General features: G+C 38.4%; 3 protein-coding genes across 8 annotated transcripts in view; all 3 read left to right on the top strand.

The window, feature by feature from the left end:
• Positions 1-58: 58 nt before the first annotated feature.
• LOC106944948 (nicotinamide riboside kinase 1-like) lies at positions 59-4,450 on the top strand. 4 transcript variants are annotated; one of them, XR_001424450.1, is made up of 9 exons: positions 59-229; positions 597-687; positions 782-830; positions 1,052-1,214; positions 1,540-1,611; positions 1,731-1,837; positions 2,086-2,169; positions 3,165-3,267; positions 3,399-4,450. XR_001424450.1 is itself a non-coding variant. In XM_015028296.1 (8 exons), exons 1-8 carry the CDS (start codon positions 201-203, stop codon positions 3,407-3,409), a joined length of 606 nt encoding a protein of 201 aa, XP_014883782.1. In that variant the 5' UTR covers positions 59-200; the 3' UTR covers positions 3,410-4,450. The 4 variants fall into 4 exon arrangements, 2 of the variants coding, with proteins under 2 accessions (XP_014883782.1, XP_014883783.1); XR_001424451.1 differs by having other exon boundaries at positions 2,058-2,169; XM_015028296.1 differs by lacking the exon at positions 3,165-3,267.
• A 696-nt stretch (positions 4,451-5,146) lies between these two features.
• Positions 5,147-11,451, top strand: LOC106944947 (gamma-glutamyl hydrolase). 2 transcript variants are annotated; one of them, XM_015028295.1, is made up of 10 exons: positions 5,147-6,489; positions 6,597-6,647; positions 6,750-6,864; positions 8,286-8,336; positions 8,430-8,514; positions 8,973-9,111; positions 9,517-9,623; positions 10,335-10,428; positions 10,525-10,662; positions 10,740-11,451. In XM_015028295.1, exons 2-10 carry the CDS (start codon positions 6,599-6,601, stop codon positions 10,856-10,858), a joined length of 897 nt encoding a protein of 298 aa, XP_014883781.1. In that variant the 5' UTR covers positions 5,147-6,489; positions 6,597-6,598; the 3' UTR covers positions 10,859-11,451. The 2 variants fall into 2 exon arrangements, with proteins under 2 accessions (XP_014883781.1, XP_014883780.1); XM_015028294.1 differs by having other exon boundaries at positions 5,147-6,647.
• Positions 11,452-13,420: 1,969 nt separating this feature from the next.
• The window catches only part of rnf122 (ring finger protein 122), a 22,478-nt gene continuing 13,567 nt past the window's right edge, over positions 13,421-22,331 (top strand). Inside the window, exons 1-2 of one of the 2 annotated variants that reach the window (XM_015028293.1) lie at positions 13,421-13,883; positions 20,991-21,147. In XM_015028293.1, coding sequence (XP_014883779.1) covers positions 13,859-13,883; positions 20,991-21,147 — 182 coding nt within the window. In that variant the 5' untranslated portion in view covers positions 13,421-13,858. The remainder of the gene's footprint in view (positions 13,884-20,990; positions 21,148-22,331) is intronic. The other variant, XM_015028292.1, reaches the window with a different exon arrangement.

The following is a 22,331-nucleotide window of genomic DNA, read 5'->3' as shown; positions in this document are numbered from 1 at the left end:
CTGTTTCAATGAGCAGGGCGTGACGTAACACCGTCTTCAGCGAATCACATGCGTCCTTGGGCGGAAACGAGTGACAGAGAGGAGGGTTGTGTTTGTGTAGGTAAACAATGCGGTTGTTTCTTAGTTAAACGTGAGTTTTTTTTTGTTATTTTCTTATAACTAGAGACACACATCAGTAGTTTTGCCGTGAGCTTTTGCAAATGAAGACTATAATTGTTGGAGTTGGTGGGTAAGTAAATCTGAATGCTGTCAGCAAACTAATGTGTAAATGTCTTAATCCTCACGCATTGCTGCTCAGCAAACACCACATTACTAAAAAAACGGAACCACTGATAACTGAATTACAAGGTTTCACTTTGTAAAGTGCTTCCGATGTGACCACTAAATACAAACTAGGTGAAAACAGGAGAGAAAAATGTGCAGAAATATTTGAAACTGAAGCAACAAGACAACGGATCAGTAGACTTTGTGATAACCATGTGGCTGTGAGGCCTGATAAGACCTGTTTACTTTTTACGATTCTAAACACCTACTCTTAAGTAGGTATTTTCTGTTAGGTTTCTTTATTTTATAATTTCCATTTGCTTTAATCGCAGGGTAACCAATGGAGGAAAATCTACCCTCTCCCAATTTCTTCACCAGAAAATACACAACAGCTGCATCATTGCTCAGGATACTTATTTCAAAGTAAACCATGAAGGCTTCCTTAGATAATATTAGTGTTTTAGCAATTTCTGGCACAACAGATAATAATTTACAGTTACGTATTTATTCTTGTCAGGATGACTTTGTTGTACCAGTGGACAGTAACGGCTTCAAGCAATATGACAGTAAGTTCAAATGCTTTATCTGTGATTTAACTTGATGATTTTGACTGAAATTAAGGTTCTATAATTATAAACCAACTCTTTTTATTTTACGTCCTAAAAAAGTTTTTCTGGTAACATTGTTTCTGGTATTTTAGTGAATTTTCAGGTCATTTATTGTGTATTGAAATGAATTTGTGTCTCAGCTGAGAAATGGAGATGATGCTAACTGCGTTCTCTTTAAGCGCTTGATGCTCTTCACATGGAGGAGATGATGAAGGAGGTTTGCTCCTGGAAAAAAGACCCTCATGAGTTCCTGAGGCAGCGGGGCCTGATAGCCAAAGATTCATCCACCGATGACGAACTTTACGTTCTGATAGTGGAAGGTTTCCTCATTTTCAACCACAGGTACAAAATACTGGATGGATGGATGGATGGATGGATGGATGGATGGATGGATGGATGGATGGATGGATGGATGGATGGATGGATGGATGGATGTTTTTCCATTTATTTTTTAATTTATAATCTCAGTCATTAAAACTGTGAAATTCTGTCTCCTGTATTTACATAGAAAATGTTTTGTAGAATAACTAATCTGCTGTTTCTTGTCACCATTAATTCTGTTGCATCTCACAGTCTAATATTATATTATTATATACTATTATATTATATTAGCATTAAATTCTCCTAGCCGTCCTTTAATCATACTATTCATATTCTCTCCTTCCAGGCCTTTAAATGAGATGTTTGACATGAGATATTTTTTGGAAATACCTTATGACGTCTGCAAGATGAGACGAAGGTACTCATCTCTCTTTTTTGGTATTATTAGTGTAATTTTTTAAAACATTTTATTTCTTTCACTCTGATTTTCAGTGAAATCTTAATTTGAGAGCTGTTTCTGTGTTTTTGTCCTGGCAGCATGAGGGTGTATGCGCCTCCAGACCCTCCAAACTACTTTGATGGATACGTGTGGCCAATGTACCTTCAAAACCGCGAGGAGATGGAGAGAATCACTTCAGAAATTGGTGAGAGGACATCTAAAATGTTGAATGGCCTTTAGATTATGGACTTGTACAATTTTAATAATGACTAGGCATGAGTAACATATTGATTATTACAGTTACTTCTATGATAGCGGCAGCTTGCCCTTCTCTAATGATGATAGTACTGATTTTATTACACTTAACCTTGTCATTATTTAAAACTCAAACTGCTGCACTGTTTGTAAAAATGTTAAGATTGCAGGTGCTGCATGCTTATGCTGTTTTTGCAGTTTTTCTGGATGGTCTGAAGCCAAAGGACGAGGTTTTAGCTGCTGTTTATGAAGACATTCATAAAGAAATAGCCAGACTCCAGGGTAAGGCTGCTTCTTAATCTGGAAATAAAAATTTGTATGTTGAATTGGAACAGAATCACTTATTAGTAATTTGCTGTTTATGTTGAAATATCCGACTAAAGCGACTGAGGAGTGGTAAACTTCAGCCCAACCAGGAAAGGAAGCTTGAAATGTGGGGGAGGTTTGGCTAAATCACATCCTGTCTTAAGTAACGTGAAGCTTTCACATGCAACTCAGCAAAATTCATTTAGTTTCTATTTATGTGATTTATTATGTTCTTCTTACTGATTCTGTCCAGATGTGGAACCATTTGTAGTCCTGGTAGATTAAAGTTTGGATTAATCTTTTGTTTTGTTTTGTTGACAGTCAGGATTAGATGGTTTGCATTACGTCAATTTTATTGCTTCCAAATGAAGTTAAAAAATCAACCGAATTTACAACAAGTGGACTCCATTTATGTTGCAGAAACATCTCCGTTTTGAGCTTCACAACTGTGAACAGTTAAACAAATGTAATTTCTTGGTTTTTTTAATAAACTTCAGGTATTTTGTGAGGAAAGAGTATGAATTTATGAGGGCTTAAAGGACAGAATAAAAATATATATAAAAAAGTAAATTGATAAAATACCAGTGAAAACATGCAGAGAGCTGGTGAGACATTATAGGAAGGAAGGATTTGATTCTGACACGTTCAGGAACTGATGGACGCAGGGACTGAACAGTAAATACAAAAACTGGTGTTTAATAGGAAATAAACCGTTTCTTGGTCAGGCAGGCCAGGGTCAGAACCAGGGAATCCAAATCAGGGTGGCAATTCCAGATCTCAGGGTCAGACAGACAGGGGGTCGAAGCCAGAAGGTCCAAAACCAGGGGTGGGGGTCAGGATCGGGGACAGGAGAGGCAACTAGGCAGAAGGAAGAGACAGACAGGTTAGTTACTGGGCAGTTAGCGCAAGTTACTACAGCAGGCCTGAAAGTGTTACCGCTGAGGGTTTCACAACAATCTGACGCCATGCAGGGGGAAGATCCGTCCTTATATAGCAGCAGCTGGGGATCAAGGTGAAGATGATCAGGTGTGAGTGGTCAAAGCTCAGCAGCCGCTGTGACAGATTCCTGTGATGGTAGTAGACATTTTTTCACTCATTACTGACAGAAGTAAAGATAAATTTCTGTATGCAATTTTTAAGTAAAAATCGACAAAATAATTTAAATGACCTGAAGGAAATCAAATGTTTTCACTTTGTTTTTGCAGGACAAAGCTGATGTGATCGACATTTATCTGGATGGCAGACAGTGTCTTCTAATGGAGTGATGTGAGACTGAAAGTACCAACCGTTTTACTGGTGCTGTTTCAAAGACTTTTGGTTACTGTTGATTTTGATCTCCTTCAAATAGGTTTGTTTCAACACTTTATGCAGATGCTTCATCCCCCAGACTTAAGGGTTTCCCACCTTACAATTTCATTATTGCAAAAGAAAAAGTGATGTTCACTAAAAATGTTACTGCTTTCAGTAAGGTGGATTATAATTTCTTTAAAAAACAAAAACTCTTTAAAAGGTGCTTATGAGAAGAAACTGATCAAAGATTGTCTGTTGTTATTCTTCTGTTGCCTGAAGCTGACATTTCCACCATCAGTTAGTGGATTTTACAAAAACATTAACTTTGTTTCACACTTGATCCTTGTTTTTTTACTGACATGATCCCAAAAAAGTTCAACATATATCAAGAAATAGTATTGCAGCTCTATAATATCAGCTTGTAATCCTTTTATTTTGCTATCATCCGTGAGATTGGTTTAATCTTTGACTATTGAATCAATAAAACTCACCAGTCTTGAATTTATGAGCCTATAAATCATTAAAGATTCACCCAGCTTTATTCTAAGACTTAGATTACATTCCCTTGGATGTTTTTGAAAGCAAAATAAATTTTAAATGTTTCCTCTGACCTCTTTAAAGGCCTTTACTAAATCTGATCTGGGGTCAGAAAAAAAAAAGCTACAGTTGCCATGGAGACCAAAATGCTGTCAACTAAATCAGTCAACTTTATGCAGTGAGTGAACCAGTCCCTCTCAGATTGTTAGTGTATTGCTTCTCTTAGAACCCAAATAAAACAAAAATGTTGACCAAATTATAACAGTTACTCTTTTTGATATAAGAAGTATCTAATTAAAGCTTTTAATTATTTGGTGGTTCATATTCTCCAGCATAATATTCGTCTGATTATTTTAGATCAGTTTTAATTCATGTTTTTGTTCTGTTGTCAAAGGTTGTTTTTGAAAAATAAATTAATGTCTACAGTAAATCTTCTCATGTCATCGATTTTATGGCAAAACTTTCAAATGTCATGTTTTTGTCACTTTTTAAAATATCAATATGTAGAGTGTGAAGCAACAGGGAAAATATGCAAAACGTTTAAATGATCAGCGCAGAAAACGTGATACTGTTTTTATGAAACGGCGTTCTACTAGTCTTTATAAGCAGTCAGTATCTTACTTGCAGAATGCATCATTCATCAGTGAGACTTTAGAAAAACAGACAGTTTGACCACGAAGTTGTCTGAATTAAAATCAGACAAACGTTTCCTGTTTGGGATGAGTATAAAAACTATTTCTCTTCTCTAAATGCCAGAATAACAAGAGGGAGAATTTTTAGAGGATGTTTGGTTATATACTTTTTGTTTGATTAAATACAGAAGTTTACATTAACCATAATATCTGGTTCTTTAAGACCATTTTAAAAAGCCTAGAGAAATGTATGCTCTTTAACTAGGTGAGGGCAGTTTTTTCTGGAGTACTGTGAAATAATTATTTGGTTTAAATTGCAGCATTAAGTTAAAACTTACAATTGAAAATGTATCAACTTAATAAACAATGTTTTAGACAACTTGTTTCTTGTTAAATCAACTACATGAACTTTAATTTTTGAGTTAAACCAATATAATTTTCTTGTTGACTTAAGTTGCATGTTCAAGGCAGCAGGTGGACTTTCATTTTCAAGTTAAACCACCCTCAAATGTTTTACAGTGTGCAGAGACCTGGTTTGCCAGAAACTTTTTTTTAAGAAACATAAGTTGTTAAACATTAGCTGTAAATGGGCAGATAAATATTTTTATAAATAACTAATGTGCCGTTTGAAAAACCTCCAGAATGTAACATCACATAAAAGCAGGCACTGCCCCTCAACTAGCAACCCCAGTAAGCCCAACCTGTTACCTAGCAACCCCGGTGAAGTCCATCCCATTACCTAGCAACCCAAGCTAAGCTCCAGAACATTTGGTCAGCTGGTTTTACCTCTATATCTGCTGTACAATAGCTGATGAATAAGATAAGTGTTTTGTTGTTGACTTACCGTCCAGAAACTACTTGCTGCATCTTTGTGGGTTGTGCAGATGGCTCTGCTTCTGCTTTTCAAAGTTGTACAGTTGTATAATTTCACATCTGTTTGCAGTCAGTGTAAATGTTGAGTGGCCAGCAGCAGCTTGCTTATTTGTGTTTGAAGGGACAGGAGACTCTAAAACAGCTAGTTCTGAAAGTAGCCAGAGTAACATCTCATTATCTAAGAAGGATTTTATGCAAAAAATTTAATGAATATGTTTTGTATATACCTATGTTAACCTGTTCAAGGCAGCGTAATAGGTCACTTTTAATTGATCCAGGATGGTCTTTTATCAGTGTTAACTTCAACAGCAGCTAAAGTTATTTCAGCCAGCTTGCTTTACTGGCAGTTTACTGTGCTCTTATTGGCCAACAACGTTTCCTAACTGTAAGAAGTTGTACCCTAATGTTATGTAATCCAAGAACTTCAGAACAGGTTGCCTAATAAGTCATGTTTTCGTGCAGGTTTTATAAGCGGGAAGGTTTTTTAAATGCACATAAAAGCCACAGATTTTCCAAAATGCTTGAGCAGCTTCATTGGGATAAGTTTGGAGTTTCACAGACTCTTACTGCAATCACTGAAACGGAAACAGCTTGTCCAAAGCCTCAGCCTTAAACTACTTCTTTCATTTTCACACGCACGATCATGTCTGACACCACGTTTTCTGATTTTCTGCAGCAAGTTCTTCAAGGTCTCAAAACCTTAATTGCAGATCCCTATGTGAGATGCATGAACCTGGACTGTTTACCACACCAACGGATGAAACATTTCTCAAAAACTCCATGCCATCTGGAGGATATTTTGTGTTTACGTCAGCAGTGAACTTGTCCGACCGGCATGTGCAGTAAAACAGACATCACATGCAAAGCAGGGAATTCCTCACTTCCCCTTTCTGAGTGTATCCGCCTCTACTTCTACATATATAAGTCTGTAGTTACTATTATCACAAACTGAACCCTCTGGCAGGTTTGTAAGAATCTTTTTTGCTGAATTGTTCAGAGGGAAGATGCCCAGCCGAAGATTTTTTATCTCCTTCTTCCTGTTTTCCATTTGCCTCATCTGTTGCCATGAAGCCATGCCTGCTAATCTCAAACAGGAGAAACTGAACGACAGACCAGTGATTGGTAAGAGACTTTATTTAGGGGTTTTGGGTGTAAAAGAAACCCAGTGAAATTAGTTTGCCACAGCCACGTTTGATTGTTTTTGTGTTTTGTTTTGGTGCTCAGGTGTTTTGACTCAGATGGTCTCAGATGATGTCATGAAACCTTTTGGAGCGACATACATACCCGACTCTTACGTGAACTACATCGAGTCGGGGGGAAGCAGAGTGGTGCCGATCAGGTGGGTTGGAGGCTCTGGTGGTTTTACCTGAGAAAGTGGCAACAAGATGATAAGAAGTGGTTTAACATTGTGGGGGAAAAATACTTTCTATTTGCAGATTTCTTTTTAAACGTTTTTATTTTGTGATGGAGAGTGTTTTCTTGTTGCTAATGGCTTCTGAAGAAAACACTACTCCCCCCTGTGACCCTACAGAAAAAGACAATGTCACAATACATGGATGGATTAGTCAAAAAGTAATGTAGTACCTGATTTTAACTTGTTTTGCAGCAACAACTGCTATCCAGTTTGTGACAACTGCAGTCATTTACCTCCATGTAGGGAAAGTTTAGTCCTCCCATCTTGGCAAATTGTTCAATTTAGCCACATCTGGGGGTTTTCATGCGTAAATGCTCTTTTAAAGTCAGGCTTCAGCATCCTAGTAGCATTTAATCCCAGACTTTGACTAGGCCGCTTCAAAAAACTCCAGTTTCTGAATTTAGAGTCATTCAGAGGTGGACTAGGAGGACTTGAAAGTAGCCTTGTGATGATAAGTTTTCCTGGATGACGTATTGCCCAAGAAGTTATTGTGATAAATGGTAACATTGTTGTTCTTGAAACCATTTTAAAATAATATAAGATCAATAAATCTTAATTTCTATCGATCTTTTAACGCTAAAACTAGAAAACATTTTAAATATGCAAAGTAAATAAACAAAGCAACAAATAAAGTGGATAAAGCCTTAGGTCATCCAGTCTTTGGTAGAAAGAGACACATGAGGAAAACAAATAATCGTGCTTGTTTTGTGTTATCTTGTGGTAAATTGATTAGTGCTTATTGAAGCAGGCTTGTACACACACCATCTTTGTCTCTTCAGTGCACAAAATGTCTTACTGAAATTCTTTGGGATCGTTAAGTTTTTGTTTGAGAGGCAGACAGACTTGGTGTCATTTTTGTTCAGCTGTGGTTCTGACTTTAGAACAGAACCTCAGCAATGAAGCAACGGAGCTAAAGCTTATTAGATGCTGTTCTTGGTTCTTTTGTGACCTGCTGGATGAGATCCTGGACTATTTTTAGTGGATAATCCTGGGAAAGTTCACAACTTTTCCATGTTTCCCCCACTTGTTTAGAACAACTCTCTCTCCCTGGCATCCCACAGCCTTAGAAATGGCTTCATAACTCTTCTTAAATGTCAGTTAATAAATTATTTATAATATAAAATAATCCTGGACGCATGATTAACTTATTTTGGATGGTTAAATTTTAGCTTCTGGAATGTTTTCCAAATCCCTAATCTAAGTCCAATTGAAAATTTCTCAACTATACACTAAAAACAAATAATAAATGTTTGATGATTTTTTAAAATGTGATGATATCTGAAAGCTCCTGTTTATAAAATGTGTAAACATCAAATGACCGCTGACTGTGCTGTTTTTTTTTACAGATTGACTCTTTCTACTGCGGAGTATGAAAGCATCTTCACGAAGATAAATGGGTGAGAAAACCCAACATATTTTTTATTCTGCAGGAGAACAATTGAACATTTAATTAAAATATTGACCATTTTTAATTTCTTTGTGATGTTCAGCCTGGTTTTCATTGGTGGAGCCGTAGATTTGATGACCTCAGACTTTGCCAGGGTGGCGAAGATTTTTTATAAACTCGCTCTGACGGTGGGTACAACGCATCATGTTTCATTTTCTAGTTAATATTCCTAAAAATTTTCTCAGCACTGACTGTGATTTGTTCTTCATTTTGTGTTAATTGTAATTTTTGTGTGTCTTCACCCTCATTTTGCATCCTTTTCATTACCAATCTGTTTCTTTGCATTCATTTAGGGCATCTAGATAGAAAGCTTTGCATGCTTTTAAGTCATGTATACTTCAAGTACTTGTGCTTTAGTTGCTGCTCTGCATTTCTTTGTCATCATTCATTTTTGAAGTTATTTGTGTTTCTTAATTTGTATCTGCTTTGCTGACTCTGTGTATTAGACCCAGTCAGTAATCTATTAATGCTCTTTGGCCACAAAGTGAGAAAGATTTCATAAACAGCCTTTAAAGGTTGTGCATTGTTCTCACGTTTCTTTTGTTTTTGGATCGTAGGGAAGTAAAAATAAGTGTTCTTGTTCCAGGCCAACGATGCAGGGGATTTCTTCCCCATCTGGGGAACCTGTCTGGGCATGCAGCTGCTCACTGTGCTGGTGGCCGAAGAGAATCTGCTCTCAGCAACTCCAGCTAGAAATGTGGCTTTGCCCCTCAACCTAACCACAGGTGAAACCTTTCTGTGGCATCACTGACGTCTTTTAATTGCTTGGATTGTTTTTTAGGTTTATAAACTGTTGTTAAACTTAATGTTTTTTGCAACATGCATGATGCGAATCCCAACACTTGGAGTCAGCAGAGGGAAGTTTAACAGGAACGGCTGATATTTTTACACTTTAGTGAGTTAAATTACCTCCCCAACACAGAGTGTTTTTTGAGACAATTTTTGATCATTGTTGTTAGAAGACATGATTTGTTCAAATGAATCCTGAAGAAAGATACTGAAAGTCTGCAGTCTGATAACTTTTCATTTACATTAGGACATCAGTATGCATCTAAACGTCTTCCATTTTAGTTTTAAACATTACATAGATGCATTTTCATGTTTCTAAATTAACGCTTTTATTCCTACAGAGGCCCACTCCAGCAGGATGTTCCAAGGTTTTTCTAAAGAGTTAATAAAGGCCTTGACAGAAGAACCTCTGACTGGCAATTTTCACAAATATGGCCTGACAGTACAGGTATCTTCCTCTTTTATTGTTTTTACCCTTAAAAGAAAAATACGTCATACTTTTCATGCAAATATTTTCTATTGAAAGTACATGACACAACTTGATTTTACCTGATAAAATTTCATTTTAATCACGACATAGACGTAGTTTTTCTTGCAAACTGTCTGGACGATCAGAGAAAATCCGACTGCCTGAGCCAGGATTCAACCTCAGGACTGACCCTATCATCAAAATTAGCACAGAAACATTAAGATAAAATCCTAATTAACTTATTTAAAAATAAAAAAAAGTTGATTTTGGGTTTAGTCTACGTAAAGTTGAGACATTTACCCTAAACATGCAACCACAGTTACAAAGGAAGAGTTCAGATCAGCACATATTCTCAAAAGTTACAATGGCCTAGTAGTCAAAGTCCAAACTTTTAGCCAATTAAGAATATGTGGCAAGACTTGCTGTTCACAAATCGTCTCCATCCATCTAAGTGAGCTTGAGCTATTTTTCAAAGTATAACCTGAAAGTTTGAAAAACCTGCAGCCGTGACTGGAGCAAAAAAAATAAATAAAAATTATGCTTGCCACACTTCTCAGATTTTCTGTTTTCCTCCAGCTTCACAAATAAAAACTACTTTGTGTTGGTCTATTACATAAATACATTGGCGTTTCCAGCTGCAATGTGATGAAATGCTGAAAACTTAAATGGAAAATGAAACTGTTCTTCCAGGTTTTCCAGGAAAATGAGAAGCTGAGTGGTTTCTTCTCCCTGCTGTCGACGAACGTCGCTGAAAATGGAGCTCAGTTCGTCTCCACCATTGAAGGTTATTCGATTATTTGAGTGTGGAAGTGAAAAACTAGACTGTTTCTCTTGAGCCGGGTGGTGATGGAACGTCCTTTCGTTTCCTCTGCCCTGCCAGGTAAAAGGTATCCGTTCTACGGAGTGCAGTGGCATCCCGAGGTGAACCGCTTTCAGTGGAACAGAAATTTTAGCTTCCCTCACTCCAGTTATGCCATTCAGTTGTCGTCGCAGCTGGCTGAGTTTTTTATCAATGAAGGTAAGAGTTAGGTGAGAATTATCCTCTCGTTACAGCGTCGACTGTGTATCACCTTTAATCATCTGTGCTTTGTTTAGGACGGAAGAGTTTCCATCATTTTGACTCTCGTGAGGAGGAAGACGCCTCATTGATCTACAAGTTCACTCCTGTCTACACTTCAAACTTTACTGCCTACGAGCAGGTCTATTTCTTCTAGGTTTTGGAGGATGCCAAAGCCTGCTAGATGCCTGCATTTCCTTTTGAAATGTGAAGATGTGGCTTGAATTTGAGTGCAACATTAAAAAAATATTATTTAAAGCCATGATAAGATTAAAATAAATGTGATTGATACTGTGGATTTATGAAGACGGGCATTTCAAAAAGAGAGCACTTTATGTCCACTCCAGCAAAGTTGAGGTTATATATTGCTGGATATTTTATTTTATTTTAGAGTTTTTCACCTTCTTGATAACTTTGTATGAATTATATCTTCAAATAAAGTAAAAATTATTGAATGTTAATGCCAGTATTGATATTAAAAGTTATTTTTCGTTATGAATTTGAAGTGCTGTTAAAAAATTATTTGACTCCTGTAGTCAATTTTCCTATTGACTCCAGGTTTCTTTTTATAACACTTAAATATTTCAATAACAAATACAACCAGATACAGACAAAAAATATGTTTGATGGTTGACTCAGCTGATTGAAAGAAAACTCTTTATCCTGTTTCTTAAATCAGGAATTGGATGAAGAAAACATGAAACAGTGAACAGATTTATGTCGTATAACATATGTAAAAGAAAAAAAAAAGATTTATAATTGCATCTAACATTACTAAAATGTAGATTGGAATAATATGTAACTGAATTTAAATGTGTCTTTATGATAGGACTGTATTGGTTTGATATGATTCATATTTTTGGGATTTAAAGTGTCTTCAGATTATTTTTGGCAGTGTAATGGTGCTATGCAAATAAACTGAATTAAATTCAGAGATGGGTATTAACTTATATTTACTCAATTACATTTGCTGGAGCAACGTTTTGGAAAAAAAATGCACTTTTAGGAGTAGTTTCACTGCACTGTACTTTTCACTTTTACTCGAGTAATATTGTTATGAACTATTGCAAATCTTACTAAACTCTTAGCAAAACTTCTGGATACTCTATCCAACTTAAATATCTTCAATGATGAAAGAATAAACATATTTAACCATAAATGTATGAGACAGACTCACACCTGTTAACAATGCTATTTTCTGTTAATGAGTCTGCAGATCTCAATAAAATATAATAATAATAATAATAATAATAATAATATAAAACAGGACAATAGTCATATATTAAAATAAATGTATTATATATTACATTTATATTGTCACTGGAAGTTACAATATTACTGACACATACACATATACTGTAAGTATTATTTTTTTGCAGTTTATAAAGTTTGGCACATCACATATACATTACATAAGTTTATAGTTGTTTTGTTTAGTGATATATTTTAAAATATAAAATCAGATTTTATGACCAGCTACTCAGTACTTGAGTATCCTTTGTGTCAAAACAATTTTTAGTTATTTTGTATTTTTGTCATTTAAAAAATATTTTTTCTTTTTGCTGTTTGTGTTTTTAATGTTGTAAAGTGCTCTAAGGTGTTTTGAAAGGTGCTGACAGATAAAATGCATCCATCCATCCATCCATCCATCCATCCATCCATCCATCCATCCATCCATCCATCCATCCATCCATCCATCCATCCATCCATTTAGGGTCGCGGGGGCAGCAGCTTCAGAAAGGAGGCCCAGACTTCCATTTCCCCAACCACTTCTTCCAGCTCCTCCAGTGGAACCCCAAGGCGTTCCCAGGGCAGCCGAGAGACATAGTCCCTCCAGCGTGTCCTGGGTCTTCCTCGGGGCCTCCTCCCGGTGGGACGTGCCCAGAACACCTCACCAGGGAGGCGTCCAGGAGGCATCCTGACCAGATGCCCGAGCCACCTCAACTGGGTCCTCTCGACGTGGAGGAGCAGCGGCTCTACTCTGAGACCCTCCCGGTGACCGAGCTTCTCACCCTATTTCCAAAGGAGAGCCCAGCCACCCTGCAGAGGAAAGCCATTTCGGCTGCTTGTATCCGGGATCTCGTTCTTTCAGTCATGACCCAAAGCTCATGACCATAGATGAGGGTGGGAACGTAGATCGACCGGTAAATCGAGAACTTCGCTTTTTGACTCAGCTCTCTCCGGTCCGTCGTGTATTACCACGACGGAGCGGTACAGCGCCGGCTTCACCGCAGACGTTGCCCCAATCCGCCTGTCGATCTCCTGTTCCCTTCTTCCCTCATTCATGAACAAGATCCCCAGATACTTAAACTCCTCCACTTGAGGCAGGACGACTCCCCTGACCCAGAGAAGGCACTCTACCCTTTTCTGACTCAAGACCATGACCTCGGATTTGGAGTGTAGATATTATTATTATTATTATTATTATTATTATTATTATTAATTAAAAAGCTATGTTTTACTCTTACTTGAGTAGAAATATGTTGAAGCAGCGCTACTCTTGCTTGAGTTCTATTTTTGGCTACTCTACCCACCTCTGATTTAATTAAACATAAAGAACATTTAAAATTGGAGATATTATTCCAGGGGGACCCTCTGGTGCCCTGAGGCCCCTGTTTTAGCTGATTCGCCCCTGAAAGCCAGCCCAGTCCACCCGTCACAACAACGCGCCGACAGGCGGGCTGCGGATTGGACTCCCCGCCCGTCGGCGGCGTCTGTCGGGGCGGGAGCAAAAAGCACAGAGCCAGCGCTCCAGTTTCCCGTCTCATATCGATGCTGCCGCCGCCACTGGGTCACTGCCATGCCGCCTGTTAATAAAAACCGACTCACAGCAGCCAGAAAGAAATGAAGAAATAATAATAATAATAATAATAATAATAATAATAATATATATAAACACTTCAGCGTTTCTGCTTTTCTTGACTCTTCAGAGAAGATCCGCGCAAGCAATGTAACACATCAAAGCTTCGGGATTTGGTAAAAAAGAAACGCGTTTTTTCCCACCTCTGAGGACCCCTCATCAGGTGCTATTGTCTGGTTCACCTTTCACCCAGCTGGTCCGCTGTCATCCGGCCTTCTGGGCGCTTTCATCCGCACAGGCGTCTGCGGCTTGTTGGTAAACACGAACCCGGCGGCAAGGACTCCCTCTGGTGCATTGATGCACCCGTTTCAGTGGTGTAACGGTGAGTGTTCGTTTATATTTACACCGTTGTCTGTCTTGGCCTTTATTGTGATTGTTATTTACATCCAGAGACACACTGCTAGGCGGTATCTCATTGTATAAATATGACCTAATTTGACTTAATCAACATTTATTGTGACCTAGATCATTGGGGATGTTTCCAATTTAATTAGGCAGTCTAGTAATTAATTATTATAAAACTAAATATTTCTGTGCCCCATGTATGCAAATAAAATGTATTTGCATGTATGATTATACAGCATTTATAATGATTTTTAATTAGAAAAGCATCATAAAATGGTAAGTTGTGTGCTGTCCCATCATGTAGTAAATGGTTCATTGTTCCAAAATCAGGTCACTTTCATTACATTTTTGCTATGAATTTAATTAATGTTTGCATTGATTTGCAGGATACAGAACTCTTTAATCAATGTGATCCTTTATTTTCATCCCCTGCTGTTCCAGCGGGGATCCACACAAAGCCCGTCTTTGTGCTCTCTTTGCAACATCTCAGGGTAATCTTGTTAACACTGACTCGCTCTAACTACAACCTATCACTTTCACCACTGGGCTTGCGGCACTCTGCGTGTCTGAGTGGTGACAAAGTTTGCAGAACTTCTAATTTCGGCTCTGTTTGTTGCAGCAAATGTTTTGGTGCCCCACTGTGACAGCTAGAGCTCGTCGAGATGATGGATTGGAGGTCTTTTCCCGTTAGCTTTGCATGTTTCAATGCAGCAGCCTTGTCTGGGGATTGTTGGTTGGTGCTGAGACAAAAGACAATTCCCCCCTTTGTGTGGCTCAACTCCCCTGCTATTCATAGCACACCCGCAAACACAGAGAGCAGCACATGCAGGGGCACTCTGCTGGAAAAATGAAGCAGTATCAGGAAATTAGAGCTGAACTCTATGCATCCAGGTATGAGGAGGTTTCAGTTTTTCACATAATTAAAGGGGCATTGTTATGTTTTTTTTTTCAGGCTCATAGAGCCATTTTATAGCACACTTAAGTAGCTATGTTACCGTCAGTTGTAAAAATGCTGTACATACAAAAAATTTGACGCCTTAAAATTGGGCCTCTGTCCCTTTAAGAAGGTCCTGCTCCTTCCGATAGTCTCCCTTCAGCACATCATCACAACAATGCTCCGCCATGATGCTGTTTACACCAGGAGTTTTAGACTGAAAAGCAGTTCCTATGATAAACTCAGTAGACTTCCAGTTCCACCATGTGTTTTCTAATTGCTGCTGCTGCTAGTCTGGAGGAGCCGAGTGGGGGAAGGGAGGCTCTGTGAGGTGGAAGCTCGGCTGGAAACTGCAGCAACAAAGAGGACTTGCATGGAAAAGGTAGCACTCTGTGACATAAAAATTACTTTTACATCATGTTATTATATTATTCCCACATTAAAAACGTACCAGGAGTGTTGCTTTGATTCTTTCAGGCATGTTTGAGGAATCCTCCAATCTCCCATGGAAACCAACGTGGGGTGCCTAAACGCTTGGGGGAATCAAGGTGCCTCCTGTTCACACAAAGCTCCTTTTCGGAGCTGCAGTCTCCAGCCGAGCTTCCGCCCCCACAGAGCACGCCTCCCCTGTGACTCCCTCATTCAGCTCCTTCAGACTAGCCTGCAGCAATTAGCAAACACATGGTGGAACTGCACATCTGCTGAGCTCATCACAGGAGCTTCTTCTGAGTCCAACGCTCCTAAGAGTGCTGTAAACGGCACAATGGAGAAGGATTGTTGTGATGAGGTGAGTGTCAGAAAGAGCAGGGACTTCTTAAAGAGACGGAGGCCAATTGCAAGGCGCTAAATTACAAATTCAAATTTCTTTTAAGTCATATTTGATATAACATAGTTTTTATAACAACTTAAGGTAGCATATGATTTTGCCATAAATAATTCTCCAATTTAGAAGGAATTGATTTAGCCCTGTTGAACCTGTATCACTTTAAAACTTCATCTCCATTGATGAACTTTAACCTGTCCATGTTATCAACTATCTCCTGCTACTTATTTATCACACGTGTCGTCGTTTGAATTTATTTGGTAGACCAGTTCGACTTTCTCCTGTAGACCAGCAGGAACTGGCTTGCATTTTTTCCTCTCGTATGAAATGCTGAATATTTGATGTGGAGTTCTGTCTTCAGCGCAGGCAGCAGCAGAGGCAGCTTTGTGTGAAATCGGCGTATGTAGGACAAACCCCCACCGGCATCTCGTCTCAGGGAAACATCCTCCGTCGAGGTGTTTCGCAGCTCCGCCAAATCACAGAGGGGCCTTCCCAGTCTCCCTTAAAAAAAATAATAAAAAATGACAGCACAGGAATCTGTCTCACACAGATTTTCTTTGTCCTCAAAATGAGAACTTTCCCTCGCGAGAGCCTTCGTCCTGGCTCTGCATCTGCTACTCCCGGCGCCATGGCAACGAGCCGCCTCATGAGAGAGACGTTATATAGGTCAGTGGTCATGCAAGGCTCCACCCAGAGCAAAATATTACACATAGCTGTCTGATATCCACACATGCAGAGGTAGAAAACAAACAAAAGAAATCTGCCTGCACTGCTAGTCACTGCCTGATGAAGATGCATGAAAGCTTTTGCTAATATGACCTACATTTGGCGTGTGAGTCTGCAGCAGCTTCAGAGCTGATTTCTGGCCTCATCTGTGCACTGACATAAATACAAGAGCCACAAAATCCTTCAGTCCGTCCTTTGGCGTTTGTGTGCCTCTGTGTCTTCAGATGTTCTGTGTGAGGCCCAAAGATCGACTGAGTGATGGAAGAAAACGAGGTCGACGCGTCTGTTTGTTTGCATGTTCACATCCTCGTGTGCATCCAGCCTGGGGTGGGGATGCTGAGGTCATATCCTCAGGGATATTCCCCGAGCAGAACTGTCTTAAAGCAGCTGATATTTCACAATGAAGCATGTGTTTCTCATTATTTAACTTTGTTTTTTAAAAGCCAGAGTAGAGATGTGTGGATGGAGGCTGTGCAGTTTGGAAAAGGATGGGATTTAAAGGATGCATAAACAGCTAAAACAAATACTTCCTGCATCAACACGTGAAAAAGCTCAGACCTTTCTGCTTGACTGAACATCAATACACCGTTGATTTATTTTTGACTTATAATAATAATTAGATATCAAACAAAGGCCCAAGACAGGAAAAGGTATTTTAATTTGAATTTGAACAAAGCTATTGCTTGAGGAGTTCTAGGTAGAACATATTTAAATACAGAGGGTTTTATTATTATTATTTAAGTATTTTTTGTACTGTTTTGTCTTAATTACTGCTCTGACTGTGTTGTTCTTTCAGCAAACCGCAGTCTGTATACTCTGATCAATCGATTACTAGATTAGCTGGTGATTATTTCATTAATCAGTTCATCTAATTAATTATTTCAGACCCCAGATTTTATATTTTTCCAGTAGCTGGACTGATTTCTCACTGAGGCTTGTGTCTGCACCCCAAGCAAAACATTCGCCAACATTATGTCATGTTGCAAGTACGTCTAATATCTTGCTGCCTTAATCCCAGCCAAAATGAAACATGTTTATTTCTCCCTGCTCTAATTGGTTCCAGGTTTTATTCGCTTGGATTTGTGTTTTTTTATTATTTGCAGTCTTTTCCTCTACAGAGCGTTGTAATTTATACTCTGATTTCAGGAGGAAGTAACTAACATTGATGTGCTTACAAACACATCTTGTTTTACTGTAGAATTTTTGTTTGTGTATCTGACTTACAGTGTTTGCTGTAGACCTGATTTGTATGTAAATGACTTTGTAGTCACGCAGTTTCCTCCTCCATCCTGCATCCACCTATCCATCTGCATGCCTTCCTTCTCCATCATCCATCAAAATAAATAAAAACTGAGACCGCGTTCACACCTACAGAGGAGACGTTTCTTTCTTTCAGGCAAAAGTCCTTATTAAACCGAGTTACATAAAACCGTAATAACCCCAAAGTCATAATAAAGAATCGTTATGTAAAGGTGTTACTGTGGACAGGATCGACCTCAGAGGACGCCTCTTGTGAGACGGTTTTTAGGAGCAGGAGTCTGGAGATCTCTTATCAGACGCCACAGACTGATTTCACCGATTACTGCCTTACCTCTCAGGCAAGGTGAGCTAATAAGACGCATTAGCTGCTGTATGTGTTGACAGAAAAGCCGGAGAGTTTCTCAGCCTTCAGTCTAATCAAAGGAAACTTATTTCAGCGGCCTCTGACTCATTATCTCTCACTAAGTTAACGTGACCCTAATATCAGCCTCATGCAGATACCGACTGCTGTAGTTCTTCACTGTTTAATTTGCTGCCTTTTTCTCTGCGTTTGTTTATCCTCCCCCTTTCCTCTCTTATGGAAACTTGAGGTTGTTCTCAGGGTAAGAGCACTGCTTGTTAATTTTCAAGTGCAAGCACTCATACAGCTTTGTCCCTTTAAAATCAGAAACTTCCTTTCTGTACTTTCTGGATTAATTGAACGTTTGAGAGTGACCCATTCTTTCACAAATGTTTGTAGAAGCAGACGGCTTCCCTAGAAAATGGATGTTGTGATGCATTCGGGTTACCTGGGAAGTCATAAAGTAACAGTGTTCTAGTTAAAAAGTCAGGATTTCAACATGGCAGCGCCCTTAAACATTGGTTGCATTAGTTCTTATAAACGTCTTTTTAATCTTTCATTGTCTTCACTTTTGATTTTTTCAGGTTATAGTTGACAGAGTTTGATAGTAACTAGTTACATTTACTCAGTTATTTTTACTTAAGTTATCTTTTTGAGAAAATGTACTTTTAGTAGTATTTTTGCTATGCTGTATTTTTTTAACCTTTAATTTAGTAATGTTATTATGAAGTATCGCTGCTCTTACTTGAGTAAAATTTCTGGATTTTTTACCCACTGACTGAAAACCAAACACATTTTAGCTAAAAATTCACTAGACACAAACCTGTAGTTTTTTTTAAGTTTCATAAATTTTTTATTGAAAGACACTGACTCATTTTATTACTTATATGAATTACTGTCATTTTCATCTTTAAAATATCAAAATTTCCACTTAATTTTATGTTTTTGTCCATCTGATTATGTCATTTAAAAATATCAAATTATTGATAATTTGATCAGTTATTGAGTACTTGAGTAAACCTTTTACTCACTCTTACTTGAGTAATTTCTTGGATGGCTACTTTTTACTTTTACTTGAGTAACAATTAGTTGAAGTAGTTGAGTAAATACTTGGGTAAAATTTTTGTGTACTTTACAAACCTCTCCCAGCTTTCTAATGGGAAATCTGACTTTGGAGGGCATTCCAGTTGATTTTTAGAAACTGGGAAGTCAGAATTTCCGATTACATTATACTTCTGTTGTGACAGAGGTGGTTGAAATACCTGAATTTAATGATTTGGAGGGACAACCCAATCCTTTTGTCAATATCATGTAGGTTGACATAACAGTGTTTTATTCCTGGAGTTTAGTAGAGCTTTGAATGAATCATAGGTCAGGTTCAAAAGGCGTAAAAAAAAAAAATTCCTCTGAAAATGAGTGAAGAAGCAGCAAAAATCCAAATAAAAATCTAAAGTGAATTTGACAAGAGGAAATGTCACATTCAGTCTTTGCGGGATTAGCAATTTTTCTGGGGGAAACCCTGATTTAATCAATAAATAACAGAAGAACTTACGCGAGAATTGCAGGAAGAGCGGAGGCAGAGTAACTGAGGAATCCAGTAAGGAACAATCAAAAACCAGAAGCTTAAATACGGAGGCAGGGGAACAGAACAATGAAGGAGCTAACTGGAGGTGATGAGGAACAGCTGTGGCAGAATGAAAGCAGGGAAACAGAGGAACATAAGTGAATAAAGCAAAAATGCACAAAGGACCACAAGAAGTAATAATATTAAAATAAGAAATTAAACACAAAGGAACGAACTGATGTGGCAAAACCCTAATGTCACAAACCAAAAACAGGACATGGCAAAACTTTTTCAAACAATAATAAAACCACAAATACCAAAAAAAAAAAGAAAAAAAGAAAGAAAAGTATGGCCCCTAGGAATGAAAACAAAGAATGAGAAATTAATTATGACATTATTTTTAGAATAGTTTAAATGCTGCTCTGACCGTATGTTTTTGGTGTCTGGACAGAGAAACATTGTAATTAAACACATGTGGTTAGTTATATTTCAAACAACAAAGTCTGTTATGGACATTCTTTGCATTCAGTTTTTTTTTCAGGCACATTCTTCTTTAAAGGGGACCTATTATACAAAATTTACTTTAAGCGTGTTTTTTTTTACTTCCATTCGGATCTCAACTGCTTCTAAAAACAAGCGCTGAGAAAAACCACACAGCCTTTTTGTTTTTGGTAATAACTTAATGTTTTTTTGTTATCTGGAAAATGAGTTGTTTCAAAAACCCAATTGTTGAGTCACAATTAACTGGCCCTGTGCCGTTGCCTAGCAACCCCAGTCAAGCCCTGTCACCAGATACTGACTGGGATAAACGGGGTTGCAAAAATTCACATTTTGTACGTTTTTCTTCTTCCATTAGAATCTGTACGGCTTCTAAAAACATTTAAAGAGCTTTAAAAGACATTCAGCTGTTTTTTGGCAATAGGTTATTGTTTTTTGGTGTCTGGAAAATAAGCCGTTTCAAAAAAACTCCCAATTTCTAAGTCACATTCGACGGGTCACCAAAGTGGAGGTCCAGCATCTTTGGTCAGCTGGTTTTACCGCTATCTGCGCTGTACAATGGCTGCTTGAAAAGACAAGTTTTTTGGTTGTCGACGTACCATTCGGAAACCACTTGCTGCATTCTTGTAGGTTGTGCAGGAGGCTCTACTTCTGCTTTTCAAATATCTACTGTTATATAATCTGTTTGCATCCATTTTCACGTGAGTGTAAATGTTTTTAGTTTTTTTTTATTTAAAGTGACAAGAGGCCCTAAAACAGTTCATTCTAACAGGAGCTCAAAATAGGCAGAACATCTCATTACCTAAGAATGATTGTATGCAAAAAATGTAATGAGCATGTTTTGCATAGACCGATCCTAACCTGTTCAAGGAAGCATAACAGGTCATCTTTTACCTATATGTAAATAATTCTGTTACTCCTCTCTCTGTCCTTGCTTAGGGTGCTTCTGTGGTCTGGGAGTGGTTTACTCTAACAAGTCGTGCACCATGCCGCCCATCACCTTCCAGGACCTGCCCCTCAACATCTACATGGTCATCTTCGGGACAGGCATCTTCGTCTTCATCTTGAGCCTCATCTTCTGCTGCTATTTCATCAGGTAAGAGAAATATGTGATTTAACCGATCAAATACAACCACTCAAAAAACAACGAGCAGTAATATTAATATTGTTGTGTATGTGAAAGTCAAGCTAAATTAGCTGCTTGCATGTTTATTTTAACATAAAAATGACATGGATTTAAAAACAATTTGTATATTTTTTAGATTTATCAAAAGCTATTAAAGTGGCTAATCTAATAGACATTTTTTACTTACACTTTGTGTGCCTCTGCCACGTTCAACATGGGGATTGAAGGCAGTGGAGGGTTAATGGGAAGACAGACGGAGGTAAATGCAAAGCAAACTAAAGGCTGCAGAAGATTTAAGATGCATGGTAGGACTTAAAATTAAAGCTCATAGAAGCAGTCTGACTGAACTTGAGCTATTTTCCAATGAAGAACTGTCAAAATGAATCAGTAAAAAGACTAGGATTAATAACTCCAGCAGCCAAATCCCAATAAACTATAGAGACATTTCTGATTGACATGTGACCAATATGAGAAACGTCAAGGTGTACGACCTCCAGTTTTTGTTTTTTCAAATATAATGTCATTGTTTCCAATCCTAACACGCCAATTAACAGGAACAGTGTGTTGTGTTATGGCCAGTAGTACTGCTACCTTGCAGCTGGAAGCTCCTGGTTTCCTCTTTTCTGCTTCCCTTCAGGTACTCCAGCTTCCTCCACAGTTCAAAAACACACCCATAGCGTATCAGTAAATCTAAAACTACATCTAAAACTTCCTCTAGGTATGTGTCGGTGCAGACATGGTTGTTTCTGTCTGTGAGCCCTCACAGCATGCAGGAGATTGGCACCAGCCCCCACATGTGACCTTACAGCAGGGGTCCCCAAACTACGGCCCGCGGGCCGGATCCGGCCCGCCACCTCATTTGGTCCGGCCCCCTGAACAATACCGGATCCGGCCCACCTTCTCATACCAGAGAGCATTCAGTGTGTTTTTTCATATATTGTATTTTCCGGTTTATATGTGGATTTTTCTTCAACCACCAAGGGGCTTTTGAGCAAATGTGAAACTTACTTTTCCTCAATGGAATATATACTCGTCAGTCCCAGTCACCGTTTCGCTGACGGGTTTTTCTATTTGCATTCTGGGTAAAAACCGATCTAAAAACGCGAATATGTCGTCGCCCGTAATCCTGCCCCCCCCCCCCTCCTCCCCCCCCC

This window comes from Poecilia latipinna, unplaced genomic scaffold, assembly GCF_001443285.1.
Source record: "Poecilia latipinna isolate Pla-1442-1.1 unplaced genomic scaffold, P_latipinna-1.0 Scaffold119, whole genome shotgun sequence".
NCBI classification, from domain to species: domain Eukaryota; kingdom Metazoa; phylum Chordata; class Actinopteri; order Cyprinodontiformes; family Poeciliidae; genus Poecilia; species Poecilia latipinna.
The sequence above is the reverse complement of the archived record's forward strand: the minus strand, read 5'-3'. Positions and strand labels throughout refer to the sequence as shown.